This window comes from Rana temporaria, chromosome 3 (assembly GCF_905171775.1).
Source record: "Rana temporaria chromosome 3, aRanTem1.1, whole genome shotgun sequence".
Classification (NCBI taxonomy): Eukaryota; Metazoa; Chordata; class Amphibia; order Anura; family Ranidae; genus Rana; species Rana temporaria.
Window position 1 is genome coordinate 456,757,354 of NC_053491.1, and position 19,615 is coordinate 456,776,968.

A 19,615-nucleotide genomic window follows, 5' to 3' on the forward strand; every position below is an offset into this window, starting at 1 on the left:
CCATGTATAAATTAATATAAAGTCCATCAAGTGCCCATAAGATGACTAAGGCCCCGTACACGCGGTCGGTTTGGTCCGATGAGAATGAACCGAAGTTCAGTTTCATCGGACCAAACCGACCGTGTGTATAGGCCATCGGTCTGGTTTCCTTCGGTCCAAAATTTCTAAACATGCTTCAAAACCGAACCGATGGACCGTTGCCCCATCGGACCAAACCGATGGTTAGTACAGAAAAGCATCGGTTCAAAACCCGCGCATGCTCAGAATCAAGTCGACGCATGCTTGGAAGCATTGAACTTCGTTTTATTCAGCACGTTGTGTGTTTGACGTCACCGCGTTCTGACCGGATCGGATTTTGGACTGACGGTGTGTACACATATCAGGCCGTACGGCCACTTCAGAGGTGAACCGATGAAAACGGTCCGACGGGCCAGTCTCATCGGTTTGGTCCGACCGTGTGTACGGGGCCTAAGAAGAAGGAACAATAATAACTTCCAAGTGACTCTTTTAGGCAAAAAATCGTGACTCGTTGTATAAGGTGTGCAGACCCACAGATTCACAAACGTAGTTGCGCCCGGCGCATCATATACGCGGTTTGCGCAAGTCGTATGTCCGGCGTAAAGTTATTCCCCATATATGAGGCGCAACTCATGCAAAGGTATGGACCAGGGAACACAGCCGTCGTATTTTACGTTGTTTACGTAGTATGTGAATAGGGCTGGGCGTAGGTTACGTTCACGTCATAGGCAGTGATCCGTCGTATCTTAGGGAGTAGTTCCGACGTGATTCTAAGCATGCGCACTGGGATGCGTCCACGGGACGGCGCATGCGCTGTTCATTTTAAGTACTTCTATGACGCTTGGCCCATCATTTGCATGGGGTCACGCCTCATTAGCATTGCTCATGCCCACTTCCACCTACACTGGCTTACGCCGAGGAAACCCAGCGTATCTTTAACAGCGAGTGGGAGCAAGTGCTTTGGGAATCCAGTGCTTGCCTCTGTGCACTGCGCCGGCGTAGCGTAAAAGAGATACGCTACGGCGGCATAAATATGCGCCGATGTCTGTGAATCCGGGCCAATATATACACTTCATACATTTAGGCCAAAGTTTATACTTTTTACTATTTAATTTTGATACTACAATAAATCCTTTTTGTATCAGATTATTATCTAGATCATTATTTGCTGCTATATAGTAACCCCTTTCAGGCCTTCTCTTAGGCCACTTCCCTTCCCTCCAATATCCCTTTTTTTTTTAGCTATTACCATGCGGTTACAGCAACAAACCCCAACTGGGTATATGATCAACTGGTTCTTACATTAATTACCTATATATTAGTGGTTACCTTGCGCCTTTCCCTTTTCCACCCAATTCCCTGTGTATTTACAGAATTTATACTGCTGCATATATTTGGTAAAAATAACCCAAATGTGTATGTTATGTAGGCTGTGTAAAAGTTATATGTTACGTATCATTAAAAATTGATTAGCCCTGATGTCAGGATCGTCTTTAATTTTGATTGGGCCCTGGGAAAACATTTTCTTGCCCTCGCCCGCTCCATCTGAGACATACAAAAAGAATAGCAGATAGACTCAAAATCTGTTTACTGCAGCAGATCACGCAGCGATTGCAATTGTTAGCCAGAGGTTACAGCCTATCCTTGCCACTCACTGGCTGGTTGCTAGAGGTTACAACACATAATTTCTGCTTGCCAATTGGTTGCTAGAGGTTACTGCACATTATTAGCGCTCACTGTTTGGTTGCTAGAGGTTAATGCATATCATAAACACTCACTGAGCAGTGGAGCAATCCCAAAAAATTCAGCAAGTAAATCAGTACATTGATACACATACTACAGGAGAGGGTCAGAGAGTGCAGACATACTCCAGAAGATTACCAGAGACTGCGGACATACTGCACGAGATTACCAGAGACTGGGGACTTACTGCATGAGATTACCAGACTGCGGACATACTCCATGGGATTACCAGAGATTGCGGACATACTGCATGAGATTACCAGAGACTGCGGACATACTGCACAAGATTACCAGACTGCGGACATACTGCACAAGATTACCAGACTGCGGACATACTGCAAGAGATTACCAGACTGCGATTTACTGCATGAGATTGCCAGAGGTTGTGACTTACTGCATGAGATTACCAGAGACTGTGACTTACTGCATGATATTACCCGTGATTCCGTGAACTAGGGCCCCCGATGACAGACTTTGCAGAGTGCACAGAGGACACAGGAGGCTGTATTCGTGCGCTAGCCAGCAGAGAGGGGGCGGGGCAGGGGGCTCCACTTGGAACAGAGCGGCTGTAGTTAGAGCCAGTGATCAGAGTGGGCGTGTCAGTGGAGCTCCCGGCCCAGCCCCCGGACCTCTGTATTCCCCAGCCAGTATAGAGGGGGCGGGGCTGGGAGCTTTACTGACATGCCCACTCTGATCACTGCTCTAACTACAGCTGCTCTGTTCTGAGCATACAGTCTACATAGGTCTGGGTCAGCGTTTCAGTGGAGCTCCTGGCCCCAGGGGTATTTTTACTGTCCTGGCATATTAGTGACCATCAGCTGTAACACGTAAAAACATTGGATACATTGGTGGCCGTTAGTGGTAGGATACTATAAGATAAGTATCCAGTATTGCTTCACCAACACCTGGCACTGTGTTGTTTATCCAGCCCACTTAGGACATTATGAATGCCACAAAACAGGAAAACACTTTCCCATATTTCATCGCTTAATCATGAGTGGCGCTCCTGGCCACTAGAGGTGATCCAAACTGGAAGCCAAGTAGTTGATTTACTAAAGACAAATAGGCTGTTTTGTAAGGAGGTTTTCCCAAGAGCTTGGTGACTGGTGTGAAATTCTGTTGACTTTCATCATTCAATCATGTGCAAGCAGAAATGTGTTTTGTTATTTTCCTTGCACACGATTGGGTATTGTTTGCAAATTGAAAAAGAAAAGAGGTGTCTCTCACGCTACTTATGAGTAGATATGAATGTACAGAGGTTAAAGCAAAAAAGCTGCTAGATCTATTAGTGTTCACTGTACACGTAACTGAATAAATAACTCTTAAAATTATCTTGCGCTAAAAATAACTAAACAAATATGTGCAAACTAAAAAAAAAAAAAGTGCTATATGATGTAAACCAGGACAGCTAATATATATAGCTGGATTCAGGTAGGGTTACGCCGGCGTATCAGTAGATACGCCGTCGTAACTCTGAATCTACGCCGGCGTAAATTTAAGTGTATTCTGGAAACCAGATACGCTTAAATTAGGCTAAGATACAAGCGGCGTAAGTCTCCTACACCGTCGTATCTTAGGGTGCAATTTTTCCGCTGGCTGATAGGTGGCGCTTCTGTTGAGTTCGGCGTAGATTATGTAAATGACTAGATACGCCGATTCATGAACGTACAAGCGCCCGTCGCAGTAAAGATACGCCGTTTCCATAAGAGGTACGCCGGCGTAAAGATAAAGCTGCCCCCTAGTTGGCCTAGTCAATGTTAAGTATGGCCGTCGTTCCCGCGTCAAAATTTGAAATTTTTACGTCATTTGCGCAAGTCGTCCGTGAATGGGGCTGGACGTAATTTACGTTCACGTCAAAACCAATACGTCTCTGTGGCGTACTTTGGAGCAATGCACACTGGGATATGTACACGGACGGCGCATGCGCCGTTCGTAAAAAATGTCAATCACGTCGGGTCACCACCCATTTACATAAAACACGCCCCCCTCATACTCATTTGAATTAGGCACGCTTACGCCGGCCCCATTTACGCTACGCTGCCGTAACTTAGGAGGCAAGTGCTTTGTGAATACATCACTTGCCTCTCTGATTTACGGCGGAGTAGCGTAAATACGATACGCTATGCCGCTGTACAAATGCACCGCCCTACCTGAATCTAGCTAATAGTGTATAGTATAATACACTTGCTAGTCCACCACAATAATAATATTAATATCATACAACATCAAAGGGTGATCAATATATAAAGTGACACTGTGCAAATAAGCAAAACAGTGCAAAGAATGGAAAAAAATGACAACAGTGCAAAAAATGCAAAAAGTGCAAAAGTGCACACAATGTGAAAAATGGTTCAATATTGCAATATGGATGAAATAGATGAAAATAAAGTTCTAGAGCGTCCCATGTATTTGTCAGGGGGACAAATCCTACAATATCTCCAAAATCTTGATGTGAGTATTTCCTTAATTGGAGTATTGAACCATGATGACTATCCTTTACCAGTCTCCCAGAACTCTCACCTTACAGATATATTATAACAGGCACATCAACTTTTTTCAATCTTCTTTGTTATTAGATAATGGGGTTGTTCGCTACTTCTCTCCTTTCTCCCCTTCAATCTCACTATCCTGGAGGAAATAACAGGAGGAGGTGGGGGGGGGGACTCCAGCCCGTGCCCAGGAATAAGCAAGGAGGAGAGGAAACTCCAATAGTGTAGTAATTTAGATAAAACTTTAATAAGCACACACGTATAAATGGACTCTTACAATAAATAAAATGGTAGCAAGCTTGTTAGGGTAAATCTGCAGTGTGTATACTGCACCTTGTCCGGGCAGTTTGATAGACAGATCACCCATCCCAGGATTGGATGGGTGATCTGTCTATCAAAGTGCCCGGACAAGGGGGAGGGGCTAAATATGACGTGGCGAGGGGGGGAACACACAGCTATTCAAATGAAAGCTGTAATGTTCCCCTGTGGGGACATGGCTGCATTTCTGGGGGGACATGGCTGCATTTCTGGGGGCACATGGCTGCATCTCTGGGGGGACATGGCTGCATCTCTGGGGGGACATGGCTGCATCTCTGGGGGGACATGGCTGCATTTCTGGGGGGACATGGCTGCATTTCTGGCGACATGGCTGCATTTCTGGGGGGACATGGCTGCATTTCTATGGACACATGGCTGCATTTCTGGGGACATGGCTGCATTTCTGGGGACACATGGCTGCATTTCTTGGGGACACATGGCTGCATTTTTGGGGACACATGGCTGCATTTGTGGGGACACATTTAAAAAAAAGTATCGGTAATCGGTATCGGCGAGTACATGAAAAAAAGTATCGGTACTTGTACTCGGTCCTAAAAAAGTGGTATCGGGACAACCCTAGTTTACATCATATAGCACTTTGTAGTTTGCACATATTTGTTTGTTTAGTTATTTTTAGCGCAAGCTCATTTTAAGAGTTATTTATTCAGTTACGTGTACAGTGAACACTAATAGATCTAGCAGCTTTTTTGCTTTAACCTCTGCACATTCATATCTACTCATAAGTAGCGCGAGAGACACCTCTTTTCTTTTTAGATCATTTTAAGAGTTAAGAATTCATTCACTAAGGAGCAAATCCCCTTGCAAAGTATAACTTCTCTTGCAAAGTGAACTGCATGTTTGTCTTTAGTAAATAAACCCCCAAGTGTTCCTAGTAATGGTTTTCACACATTGTATGTCTTTCTCTGGACTTGATGAATGATACGCAAAGGAACTTCTATATAGGGGGGTGACTGAAGGAGTGTGAGCTCTCTACATGTAAAAGGATCCGGCTAAAATAGCTGTGTGGAGCAGAAAAGTGACGAAGGTCTAATATAATTGTAATTTACTTAAAAGTAGTCTGTGGATCTCAGAGCTTTGGGAAGCACTGCTGATTTCTGTCATGGTAGAGATATTTGCTGGTTCTGACATACATTATATTCCTGCTGTAAATCAGGACCACGTCATGTTTTTAATAATAGTTAGTATGTTTCCAGTATAAAGATTTCCAAAGGTCTAAAGTCTGTGCAGTAACTGTGATAAAACTGTAAAGAACAGAAAACAAACTCATGTTTTTTCTATTTCCTGACGTGAAAACAATAATAAAAGGTACTTTAAGGAAATGTACAACAAGATGTGAATACCGCGCTATGTGTGAGCATGAAACAGCCGCTAGCACAACCTATGACAAACAGCCTAGACATAATAGTAATACAAAAAGTGCAGCGCTAAAAATTAACAGGTCCTAAATGAGGACAATGAAAGAAAAAGTACTTGTTTAGAGACTTAAAACACATGTAGCACTACCCCCGAAGGAGCTGCTGGTTTGTTTTGGGTGGCATGTTACCTCTATATCTCCGCCGTCTAGGGCAGTGTTCCCCAACCCCCGGTCCGCGGCCCACTACCAGGCCGCGGCACTCTGCCATTCGGACCGCAAGGAGACTTTTCTTCCTCCTGCGTTGCTCATAGAGCCGACAGCGGGAGGCGGAACAATTCTGGGTGGAGGGAAAGCTGCCCAAGGTTATCAAACAGGCGATTAGCTGCTAGGACTGTCCTTCATCCTAGCAGCCAATCACCTGTTTTTTACCTCGGCCCTCCATCCAGAACTGTCCCGCCTCCCTCCCTGCAACTTTTCTCCTCATGCTGTGCCTCCCTCCGATCTGTCCCTAAGTGTGGGGGACGGAACCGAGGACTGTAATGTGTGGGGGACGGAACCGAGGACTGTAATGTGTGGGGGACGGAACCGAGGACTGTAATGTGTGGGGGACAGAACCGAGGACTGTAATGTGTGGGGGACGGAACCAAGGACTGTAATGTGTGGGGGACGGAACCGAGGACTGTAATGTATGTGTGTGTGGGGGGGGGGAAGGCTGAGGACTGTCATGTGTGGGGGACGGAACCAAAGACTGTAATGTGTGTGTGTGTGTGTGGGGGGGAAGGCTGAGGACTGTAATGTGTGGGGGACGGAACCGAGGACTGTAATGTGTGTGTGGGGGGGGGGAGGCTGAGGACTGTAATGTGTGTGTGTGGGGGGGGAAGGCTGAGGACTGAGGGTGAGTGTGAGCAGGGCCTAGTGGGGGCACTAGCTTCATCTGTTGGGGCCTTACCACATCTGATGGCAGGCAGCATGGCAAGTGACAATCCGCATCTGGTGGCAGGCAGCGTGGCAAGTGACAATCCGCATCTGGTGGCAGGCAGCATGGCAAGTGACACACTCAAAGCTCCCACTGATTCTGCATTATGGTGGGTTTAACTTCATTTTTTACTACAATGTAATAAATAGAAATAATGCGCTGACAAATTGCCCGCGAAAAATCGCTTACCCCCCGCATGCCATCCCCATCTTCCCCCCAACCGGGCCTTGGAAAATTTTCTTCCATGCAGCCGGTCCCCGGTGCCAAAAAGGTTGGGGACCACTGGTCTAGGGTACTTGATGAGAGTTGTAGTAAATGGAATGTCCACTCAAAACAGGTGTCTTTTCTTTGCTTTTATTACCCAATCTCCCCCTGCCTCCAGTCTCCCTCTGCCTCCAATCTCCCCCAGGCCCCCTGCCTCCATCGTCCCCTGCCTCCATCCCCCTCTGCGGTGCCACCAACAACACCTGTCTCCATCCCCCACCCTCTGCGGGGCCACCATCCCCCTCTGCGGTGTCACCAACACCCCCTGACTCTAATCACCCCCTGCCACTAACACCCCCTGCCTCCAATCTCCCCCTGCCTCCATTGCCCCCTGCCTCCATCCCTCTCTGCGGTGCCACCGCAGCCACCATCACCTCCTGCCTCCAATCTACATGTGCAGTTTCAAGCCGAACCAATCTCAGCTATTTTTACTGGCACATTCCCGCAACCACGGACATTTACGAACGGGGGAAGAAAATGCCAGTTTTTACAAACTGTCCGTAAAAATACGGATGCTTGGCAACACTGTTCAACACCCAGATCTCCTTCAGGTAGTTTTGGTTAGGTTACCGACTGATAGGCGACCAAAATCCAGCCTCTCAGTACCCGGTTTTCCTGGTCCCCTTGGATGGTCAGGCCCTTATTGGAACACCAGCCTCTCTTGGCAGACTCTCCACCGGACAGCTTCCTCCAACAGGTTGGACATCTCAGGACCTCAACAGATTGGGGACCCAGTCGTTCAAGTCGTTCACTGGGCCCCAGCGGCAGATCAGATGCTCCGGGCCAACGTGGTCCCGGAACCAGGATCGCTGCGTAGCACTCACTCCCCGGCCAGGAAGGCCATTTGCCGGGGTACTGTGGAATGGATACCCTGAAGGTGGGCGCCACATGGGAAGAAGACCCAATAAATACCCCTCTCCAGCATGCACAGAGAGGAAGCCTCCTCCTAAAAGGCTGCCGGGAAGAAGCATCCAAACACTTGACTCAGCTGCTGCCACCTGTTGGCCTGGGGTGTGACCAGCATGAACCCACAGCACTTTATACTAGCACCGGTTCTGAAAAGTAACCAGGCGCTACACACATAAAAAATTATATAGGTGACTAATGATATTCACTCTATAAGTAAATATACATATGAATGAATGCAAAAAATTTATGAAAATGATGATGTTTAAACTTTGCTCAAGTCCATTTGTGATGACTGTAATAGCATGAGTGAAGTGATAATCCAAACAAGTGAAAATTGATCTTCAGTTAACACAAATGTGATGATAGAAGAAAAGCCGCCACCACTGATAGGAATGAGGCTTTAAGGAAATGGAATAGATTAACTTATCTTTACTTGGTTTAATATGGTGCTAATATTATGGTGCTAATATCTAAAAATATTATTATCCAGTTTGTACTTTGCCTGAAGATGGCAGGGGAGATCAGCAGCACTTACATACAAAAATGAATGTAGCACCCTGCTCCTGGTGACCAGGCGCTATGTTTAAATTTAGTGGGTGTCTGAGCTGGTAGTTAGCTCAGACTTTGATGATTGGGGGTAAATCAGCCTCTGTTCCCCGCTGGGCATGCTGAGGAAGGATACTTAAGGAGCAGACGCCATGTTTCGGGGTCCTTGCCTCGTGGCCCTGCTGGCTCGAGGTATGTGTTGGTCAATTTTCAGCTGCGAGACCACATTGGCCCGAGGCTGCACTCATGCCATGTAGGCCCAATTGCCCAGACTTGGACCTGCACTTTAAAGGTGATCCTATGCTGCTTGTCCTGCGGGAAGAAGCCACTCAATGGAGGAAACCAGGGAAGGACCTGTCCAGGGGAGGACCAAGCGGAAGGCTGGTGTCTCGGGAGAGGCCTAGTAACTCTATTGGAGGATGCATCGTATTCTACGATGCCTTACAGTGTGCCGGGTCGGCTTAAAGGCTCTAAACTGTACGGCTGGAAATCCGGATACTAAATCCTGAGGCTGAGGATTCTTGAGCAGCTTATTTCTACTTCCGAAGAAAGGTCTGTGGCAGAGACTAATATTCTTTGTGAGAGGGGTCTATCCGAGTGAGCAATACCCACTCAAAGGAAAGTGGTGAGTTTGACTTTGAAATCTAAAAGCTCCCCAGAGATCTGCATCGAGTGCCTGAACCTTCCCCTAATCCTCTTTCCCTTTACCTTTACAAGTCATTGTGAAATAAAACTTGACAGAAAAGGATTTATAACTTGTGTGGACATTGAAGTTTCTACAGACTCTCATCTCATCCCCAAGAGCGAGGTAACATGCAAGACCCAAAACTAAACCAGCAGCTCCTACGGAGGTAGTGCTACATGAAAAAAAAAACTAAAATTATTATTTTATGAAGCCAAACAAAAATGTAATAAGTTAAAAAAAATCCAGAGAACAGCTGACATGCTGAGAATTTTCTTTCATGAGTGGATGAGGAGAGGCAAAGTGACTACTTCTTCCTGGTAATAATTTGCGCTATGATATCTTATATCAGCTTGTTAAGCTGTCTAATGAACATTTCTAACTTCTACTCACCAGGCCCATAGCCATAATACTTTTTATTGTGATAAATAGATGTAAGCATTGACACACCAGCTTTGTTTATAGCTCTAAACATACGCGTTATACTACGCAATGTCACAAGCTTAAGACAAAGATCACTTGGATATAGATCTGCATTACAATCATAATTCTCTCATTTTGGGCTTGGACGTTGCTGATGTTAGATGGGATCTGAAAGAATCAACTGATTGACATGCAGCAAGCTATAAACAAGCATTGACCATGAAAGCCAAAACAATCATATCGATAATCCTTGGGGTAACGCTACTGGTAGCCGCCGGTACGTAAGTCTCTACAATTATGTTCCTGTGTCAATTAGATATACTTTTACTCATTGACATTTTGGCTTTTTTTTTTTTTTTATTATATTTATCTTGCATTTTTTTTCTACCCTGTATAGTCCTTTTTTAATCTAAAATGTAAATTTAGTGTATCAGTAAGGGAACATTCACTATTTATTTATTTTTTATCAGTTTCATTTTTAGCATTAAGTTCATGTAAACCCCAACTGAATGACATTTAGACTGGTCATATACTCGTAGAACTGTATTAAAAAGTTTTCCCTTTAGAAAATTTCCCTTTGGACAATTGTTGTATTCCAAAGAGGAAGAGTGGGGACACCCCAATGCAGCCAGGAACAGCCAAAAACCCAAGATGGACAGATAAAGAGACAGGAATCATAGCAGAGAGATTGTCCTATCGAAATGCCCATTTGACTCAGTACATCAGATTCCACCTTTAACTGAAAAGTCTCTTTTTGGTGAATTCACCCTAAATATACTGCACATATTTATTTTCCATATAGATCTAGTATCAATATGATAAGCAGTTTACAGATACATAGGAACATTGGCCCGGATTCACAAAGCACTTACGCCGGCGTATCTCGAGATACGCCGCGTAAGTGTAAATATGCACCGTCGTATTTGTGCGCCGTGCCCACAAAACTAGATACGCCTGAAAATTGGCTTCCTACGACCGACGTAACTTGCCTACGCCATCATATCTTGGGCGCATATTTACACCGGGCGCATTTGCCGCTCCCATAGATTTTCTATGCACATATGCAAATGAAGGAGATACGCAGATTCACAAACGTAGTTGCGCCCGGCGCATTTTATACGCGGTTTGCGTAAGTCGTACGTCCGGCGTAAAGTTATTCCCCATATAGGAGGCACAACTCATGCAAAGGTATGGACCAGGGAACACAAACCGTTGTATCTTTTGTCGTTTACGTAGTACGTGAATATAAAAAAATGAATCCATAAACTAAAAAGTGGTATCAAATATTATGGTGAAAGCACTATAGACCTTATTGAAAAGGCAATGACTATATATGCATGAGTCCACAAAATTATACGTGAAAATGAAAGTCCATATACATAAACGTGGAAAAAATTTGAAATCATCAATGAGAGATCATAGTGACAAGACACCCACGGTGATTCTATTGGAATGTGATGATAGTGATAACACCCGCCACCAACAGGAGGCTTACCGGATGCGGTGGACCCAAGTGAGCTTATACCCAAAGGGTCAAATAGGCTTGTAAGCAGTGCAGATGAGATGGTACAGGAACACACCAATGCAAACGGACAACATACAGCGATAGGATCTTCGCTTGGTATCAGGTGAAGAGGATACCACAGCTAGGAGATGGCTCATACAGTGGGAAGAGCTTGCCCAAATTATGTGGAGGAAAACGAAAGGCACATAGCGTGATACCGTAAAAACAGAAACGTTTATTTATCGGTTAAAAACACTTACAATTTAGTGGATAAAAAAGGACATCAATGTTTGTAAAGTGCATGGCAGCAGTAGAGTCCCGACATGTTTCGCTACAACTAGCATCGTCTGGGGTGAAACCCTACTGATGCCGCCATGCTTAAATTTGAAATCTGACCTCCTTGGAAACACACCCCTAGGGGATCATCCAATGGGAATGCACTTCCGGGTCGCCTCAGTAATCGTATATTGTTTGAGTGTGTAATAAACAAAACATATAGATTCTGTATTGCAATGAATATTAATGTTATTTGAGACCAATTTGTTAATTAAAATGCACTAACCTGGTCTGTTTGAAAATTAAGACAAACAGTCCATATTAATCCGGTGTAGTGGAATCACATAATATGATCGCATGTGAATCCAGGCTGGAGATCGGGGCCAATGGGATCAGTCAAGGTCACTATGTGAGGGACGTGGATCAATAGTTGATTCGATCGCTGTTACACATCCAGCCGGCATTTGGGTCACGTGACCACGCTGAACGAAGGCGCATAAACAAACCGTCATACGACGCGCCGTTCTGCTCATTCGCTCAGCGTTACACAACCCGATAGAGTGACGTATGTGATGGGCGTGTTCTCACTGGTTCATAATGCGTGCATGCGTGTGCGCGTATACGTGCGTTGCGCTCCACGTTAGACTGGATACAGTGCGCTGCGCTCCACTGTGCGTTCCGGGATACGGAAACAAACAAACAGCCCGGGCAGCCACAGATAATGTATATACGATAAAACAGGGAATAAACGCAGAAGTGACATGAAATTAAACCATCACTAAGGCAGTAAAGTGTATTGGAATAAAAATGTGTATATTTATTTACATACATAAAAATTGTAGAAGTGACTCATTTATTCCATAATAGGAGTCACATCGAGAGGCCAGAATACCAATGGGAAATTGTATATTGGCTATGAATGTCAATAAGCATCCACATTTGTAAAGGCATGACTAATGACCCCTAGAAAAAATAGTGTAAAACATATAGGGGATATGTTATAAAAAGGGGAGAAAATGAACATTGAATTTCCCCAATCCATTGGGTCTATGTCCAATTGGAAATTTCATGTCTGAGCGTGTAAAACTACAAGGCCCAGAAAATGACACTCCCCTGAACAATCCCCTAGGCAGAACTATAAAATTGAACGATAATATCTATGAACATATTGAGATTAATACAATACATACTGTTAAAAGTATACATAAAAATCTAAAACACTGATAAAACAAGTGTGAATGAAAGAAAAGAAATAAATATTGTCTCATGGGAACATACTATATGGGCATAATAATATGTCTCAAATGGAACTGATATATTAAAAAATTATAAAGCAGTAAATGAATAGTAGATAGGGACATCTGTGTATTTCCTAGGATTTGTTAATGAAAGAGTTGATGTCCCACTCTACATTAAGGCCCAATGGTGTGTGTGTGCCCAATTCGTATATCCAGAAAGTTTCGAGTTGAGACACCCCACGGGTTTTTGGACTACCTCTCCATGGCGCCACAAATTGATCTATAATGAGAAATTGTGTGCCAGTGGGGTTCTGGGCATGATGTTTTTTGTAATGCCTGGGTACAGTATGGTAAATGTCACCGGCTAAAATAAGGGCTATATGCTCAGCAACTCTTACAGAGAATTTCCGGATAGTGCGGCCAACATATTGCTGGCCACACGGACAAGTGATAAGGTACACAACGTACTTAGTTGAACAGGTACAAAAATGTTTAATAGGGTAAACTTTCCCGGTTGTTGTGGACCGGAACTCAAGGTTCTTAGTCCTGCCTGAGATGTTATACCTACATACCGTGCACCTCTTACAAGGATGGTAACCAACTAACTGGAAAAAGAAAGAAGGACGTATAGGGGGGTTGATAATATTCGGGGCTATTTTACTTTGGAGTGACGGTGCACCCCTGAATATAACTTTGGCTCGTTCGGGTAGAACGGACCCCAAAACTCGGTCATTTCTCAATATGTTCCAATGTTTGGAAACAATGGATTTGACCAGTTTATGTTGTATGGAGAAAGACGTGAGCAATGCCCATTTGAAACTCTCATCTTGTTCTCTTTTTGGTTTGACCTCCAGTAGGGAACTTCTATCTACTTCAAGCGAAGATTTAAGAGCCAGTTCTATGTTGGCAGGATCATATCCTTTGTCAATGAACCTGTGTTTGAGGATGTTAGCCTGTGTAGAAAAAGTGTCTAAATCTGTACAGTTCCTTCTCAACCTGAGGAACTGACTTCGGGGTATGGAGTTCAGCCATGACGGATGATGGCAGCTATCAATTGAAATGAAGCTGTTACGGTCAGTTTTTTTGAAAAATGTTTTAAACTGAAACCGGTTGTTTACAATGTTGATCTCCAGATCTAGAAATTGAATAGTATTTGAGCTGGCAGTATGGGTAAGAGAAATCCCCCTGTCATTGTTGTTCAAATGACTCATAAAAATCTCTAGTGTTTCCAAGCTGCCATCCCATAGGAGGAGGATGTCGTCAATATACCTCGCCCAGAACACCAGTGAAGTGGTATTATAGGCATAGACGACATCCTCCTCCCATTTGGCCATGAACAAATTAGCGAGGCTTGGGGCGTATTTAGCCCCCATGGCCACGCCTCTTTGTTGTAAATAAAATTGTTCATTAAACCAAAAATAACTATGTTTGGTGGCAAATTTTAACAATTCCATGATATAGTCTGTCTGGAATGTGGCTAATGTCTGATCTTTCTTTAAAAAATAATGTACGGCTTCAAAACCTGTATCATGAGGGATGCACGTATAAAGTGACGCTACATCAGCTGTCACCATAATATAATTACCCTTTATTTCAACACTGTCCAATTTGTTTATGGTTGCCCTTGTATCTCGAAGATAGGAGGGAGTGCGTTGTACCAAGGGTTGTAAATAATTGTCAATGTAACGACCCACCCTGGAAGTAACAGAGTCGATCCCACTTAAAATGGGTCGACCAGGTGGGTGTACAGGGTCTTTATGGACCTTAGGAAGATAATATATGGTCGGTATCCTAGGGACCGTGGGAACTAAATATTTCTTTTCTTTTAAATTTAAAATCTTTCTTTCAAAACCACTATCTACTAGTGTTTGTAGCTCTGCTTTAAACCGGGATGTAGGATTGGCGGCCAATTTGGAATAAGTATTAGGCTCATCCAATAATCGGAACATCTCGGTTTCATAGTCGGATTTATCGAGGATGACTATGCCACCCCCTTTGTCCGCGGGACGGATAATAATGTCCTTGTTTTGACATAGGGATTTAAAACCGACACTAGACATCGGATGATTAGAATTACGTCTATCTGGTATCTCTGCTAGATCTTTCAAAACAAGATCTTTGAAAATATTAACTGCGGCTGCGGCTGGAACAGATGGATTAAACAATGAAGGGTTCCTCAACCCTGAATGTACTGTGCCAGAGGTAGCCGCTCTAGGTTCATTTATGATGGGGTTAGTAATTAGGTATCTTTGTATGTTAATTTTACGGATGTATTTTTGGATGTCAATGAAAGTCCCAAATTTGTCTAAACGTTTCGGAGGGGCAAATTTGAGGCCCTTATCCAAGACAGATAATTCATCCTGTGTGAAAACTTTAGTACTCAGATTAAAAACCCCTTGTCCTTTTATGTTCGTCTTCGTTTTCCGCTTCTGAACTCTCTTGCCCCCTCGGGTACCTCTCTTAGATCGGAACCCCTTACATTTGTAACTTGGTCCTCGTGAAAATCCCGTTCAACATAGGTGTCACGATGGGTAGGGGTGAAACTGCGATTAGATGGTTCGTGATGATCCCAGCTACGATTATAGTAGCTGTCATTACGCACCTCACCCAAAGGAGAAAACCTATTGTGAACAGGGATATGTTGGAACCCATAGTAGGGGGAGGGGTCTCTATAGGGACCTTGTCTCTCCCTATGTCTTGCGGGGGAAGGTCCATACAGTCTATCGTCATAGTTATAATGAGGATAAGATTGATGGGAATTGCCTCTGGATTGTCCTCTATTTCCTCTATTGCCTCTGGATCTACCCCTACCTCGATGGGGCTGACCAGAGACGCGAGGGGAAGAGTATTGAACCCTGGGTTGAGAAGAATGTGATTCAACCGCCCGGGACACCTGCATAGATGGTGCCCTTAGAGTACTTGTTGTGTTCTGACCAGTAGAAGGGCCTACATTCGAATTGGGAGCAATACTAGAGGAAGATGCTGAGACTGGAGTTGAGTCCATATCTGTACTAAATGATGTTGAAAAAAGTTTTTGCCAGTTGAAAACAGTATGATTTCTATAATCACCAGCATCCCTGGCATACTTTTTGTGTTTTTTTAACTTTTGGTCTCTATCTTCTTTTTCCAAAAAAGACTGAAGGCTGGTTGAGAGGGAGATGTACTCTAGGGATTTCTTGTGTGAAACCAATTTCTCTTTAAGTTCTTTTATCTCTTTATCAAGAGCAACCAATCTAGTCTTCTTTTTAGAGAGTAAAACCCAGGGTGGGTCGTTACATTGACAATTATTTACAACCCTTGGTACAACGCACTCCCTCCTATCTTCGAGATACAAGGGCAACCATAAACAAATTGGACAGTGTTGAAATAAAGGGTAATTATATTATGGTGACAGCTGATGTAGCGTCACTTTATACGTGCATCCCTCATGATACAGGTTTTGAAGCCGTACATTATTTTTTAAAGAAAGATCAGACATTAGCCACATTCCAGACAGACTATATCATGGAATTGTTAAAATTTGCCACCAAACATAGTTATTTTTGGTTTAATGAACAATTTTATTTACAACAAAGAGGCGTGGCCATGGGGGCTAAATACGCCCCAAGCCTCGCTAATTTGTTCATGGCCAAATGGGAGGAGGATGTCGTCTATGCCTATAATACCACTTCACTGGTGTTCTGGGCGAGGTATATTGACGACATCCTCCTCCTATGGGATGGCAGCTTGGAAACACTAGAGATTTTTATGAGTCATTTGAACAACAATGACAGGGGGATTTCTCTTACCCATACTGCCAGCTCAAATACTATTCAATTTCTAGATCTGGAGATCAACATTGTAAACAACCGGTTTCAGTTTAAAACATTTTTCAAAAAAACTGACCGTAACAGCTTCATTTCAATTGATAGCTGCCATCATCCGTCATGGCTGAACTCCATACCCCGAAGTCAGTTCCTCAGGTTGAGAAGGAACTGTACAGATTTAGACACTTTTTCTACACAGGCTAACATCCTCAAACACAGGTTCATTGACAAAGGATATGATCCTGCCAACATAGAACTGGCTCTTAAATCTTCGCTTGAAGTAGATAGAAGTTCCCTACTGGAGGTCAAACCAAAAAGAGAACAAGATGAGAGTTTCAAATGGGCATTGCTCACGTCTTTCTCCATACAACATAAACTGGTCAAATCCATTGTTTCCAAACATTGGAACATATTGAGAAATGACCGAGTTTTGGGGTCCGTTCTACCCGAACGAGCCAAAGTTATATTCAGGGGTGCACCGTCACTCCAAAGTAAAATAGCCCCGAATATTATCAACCCCCCTATACGTCCTTCTTTCTTTTTCCAGTTAGTTGGTTACCATCCTTGTAAGAGGTGCACGGTATGTAGGTATAACATCTCAGGCAGGACTAAGAACCTTGAGTTCCGGTCCACAACAACCGGGAAAGTTTACCCTATTAAACATTTTTGTACCTGTTCAACTAAGTACGTTGTGTACCTTATCACTTGTCCGTGTGGCCAGCAATATGTTGGCCGCACTATCCGGAAATTCTCTGTAAGAGTTGCTGAGCATATAGCCCTTATTTTAGCCGGTGACATTTACCATACTGTACCCAGGCATTACAAAAAACATCATGCCCAGAACCCCACTGGCACACAATTTCTCATTATAGATCAATTTGTGGCGCCATGGAGAGGTAGTCCAAAAACCCGTGGGGTGTCTCAACTCGAAACTTTCTGGATATACGAATTGGGCACACACACACCATTGGGCCTTAATGTAGAGTGGGACATCAACTCTTTCATTAACAAATCCTAGGAAATACACAGATGTCCCTATCTACTATTCATTTACTGCTTTATAATTTTTTAATATATCAGTTCCATTTGAGACATATTATTATGCCCATATAGTATGTTCCCATGAGACAATATTTATTTCTTTTCTTTCATTCACACTTGTTTTATCAGTGTTTTAGATTTTTATGTATACTTTTAACAGTATGTATTGTATTAATCTCAATATGTTCATAGATATTATCGTTCAATTTTATAGTTCTGCCTAGGGGATTGTTCAGGGGAGTGTCATTTTCTGGGCCTTGTAGTTTTACACGCTCAGACATGAAATTTCCAATTGGACATAGACCCAATGGATTGGGGAAATTCAATGTTCATTTTCTCCCCTTTTTATAACATATCCCCTATATGTTTTACACAATTTTTCTAGGGGTCATTAGTCATGCCTTTACAAATGTGGATGCTTATTGACATTCATAGCCAATATACAATTTCCCATTGGTATTCTGGCCTCTCGATGTGACTCCTATTATGGAATAAATGAGTCACTTCTACAATTTTTATGTATGTAAATAAATATACACATTTTTATTCCAATACACTTTACTGCCTTAGTGATGGTTTAATTTCATGTCACTTCTGCGTTTATTCCCTGTTTTATCGTATATACATTATCTGTGGCTGCCCGGGCTGTTTGTTTGTTTCCGTATCCCGGAACGCACAGTGGAGCGCAGCGCACTGTATCCAGTCTAACGTGGAGCGCAACGCACGTATACGCGCACACGCATGCACGCATTATGAACCAGTGAGAACACGCCCATCACATACGTCACTCTATCGGGTTGTGTAACGCTGAGCGAATGAGCAGAACGGCGCGTCGTATGACGGTTTGTTTATGCGCCTTCGTTCAGCGTGGTCACGTGACCCAAATGCCGGCTGGATGTGTAACAGCGATCGAATCAACTATTGATCCACGTCCCTCACATAGTGACCTTGACTGATCCCATTGGCCCCGATCTCCAGCCTGGATTCACATGCGATCATATTATGTGATTCCACTACACCGGATTAATATGGACTGTTTGTCTTAATTTTCAAACAGACCAGGTTAGTGCATTTTAATTAACAAATTGGTCTCAAATAACATTAATATTCATTGCAATACAGAATCTATATGTTTTGTTTATTACACACTCAAACAATATACGATTACTGAGGCGACCCGGAAGTGCATTCCCATTGGATGATCCCCTAGGGGTGTGTTTCCAAGGAGGTCAGATTTCAAATTTAAGCATGGCGGCATCAGTAGGGTTTCACCCCAGACGATGCTAGTTGTAGCGAAACATGTCGGGACTCTACTGCTGCCATGCACTTTACAAACATTGATGTCCTTTTTTATCCACTAAATTGTAAGTGTTTTTAACCGATAAATAAACGTTTCTGTTTTTACGGTATCACGCTATGTGCCTTTCGTTTTCCTCCACATAATTTGGGCAAGCTCTTCCCACTGTATGAGCCATCTCCTAGCTGTGGTATCCTCTTCACCTGATACCAAGCGAAGATCCTATCGCTGTTTGTTGTCCGTTTGCATTGGTGTGTTCCTGTACCATCTCATCTGCACTGCTTACAAGCCTATTTGACCCTTTGGGTATAAGCTCACTTGGGTCCACCGCATCCGGTAAGCCTCCTGTTGGTGGCGGGTGTTATCACTATCATCACATTCCAATAGAATCACCGTGGGTGTCTTGTCACTATGATCTCTCATTGATGATTTCAAATTTTTTCCACGTTTATGTATATGGACTTTCATTTTCACGTATAATTTTGTGGACTCATGCATATATAGTCATTGCCTTTTCAATAAGGTCTATAGTGCTTTCACCATAATATTTGATACCACTTTTTAGTTTATGGATTCATTTTTTTACATTCATACTAGTGAATGTTGAATATAGACATCACGGTCTTTTTACTATTTATTTCCAGCGCTGCATTTTTTTGTATTTTGTCTGTATTTCTTTCCTTGGTTTCACTGGATTGTATGTAGCTGCT

General features: G+C 43.4%; 1 protein-coding gene across 1 annotated transcript in view; it reads left to right on the forward strand.

The window, feature by feature from the left end:
• Window positions 1-9,825: 9,825 nt before the first annotated feature.
• Window positions 9,826-19,615, forward strand: part of LOC120933473 (mucin-17-like) — a 65,152-nt gene continuing 55,362 nt past the window's right edge. The window contains exon 1 of the mRNA XM_040346701.1: window positions 9,826-10,020. Coding sequence (XP_040202635.1) covers window positions 9,963-10,020 — 58 coding nt within the window. The 5' untranslated portion in view covers window positions 9,826-9,962. The remainder of the gene's footprint in view (window positions 10,021-19,615) is intronic.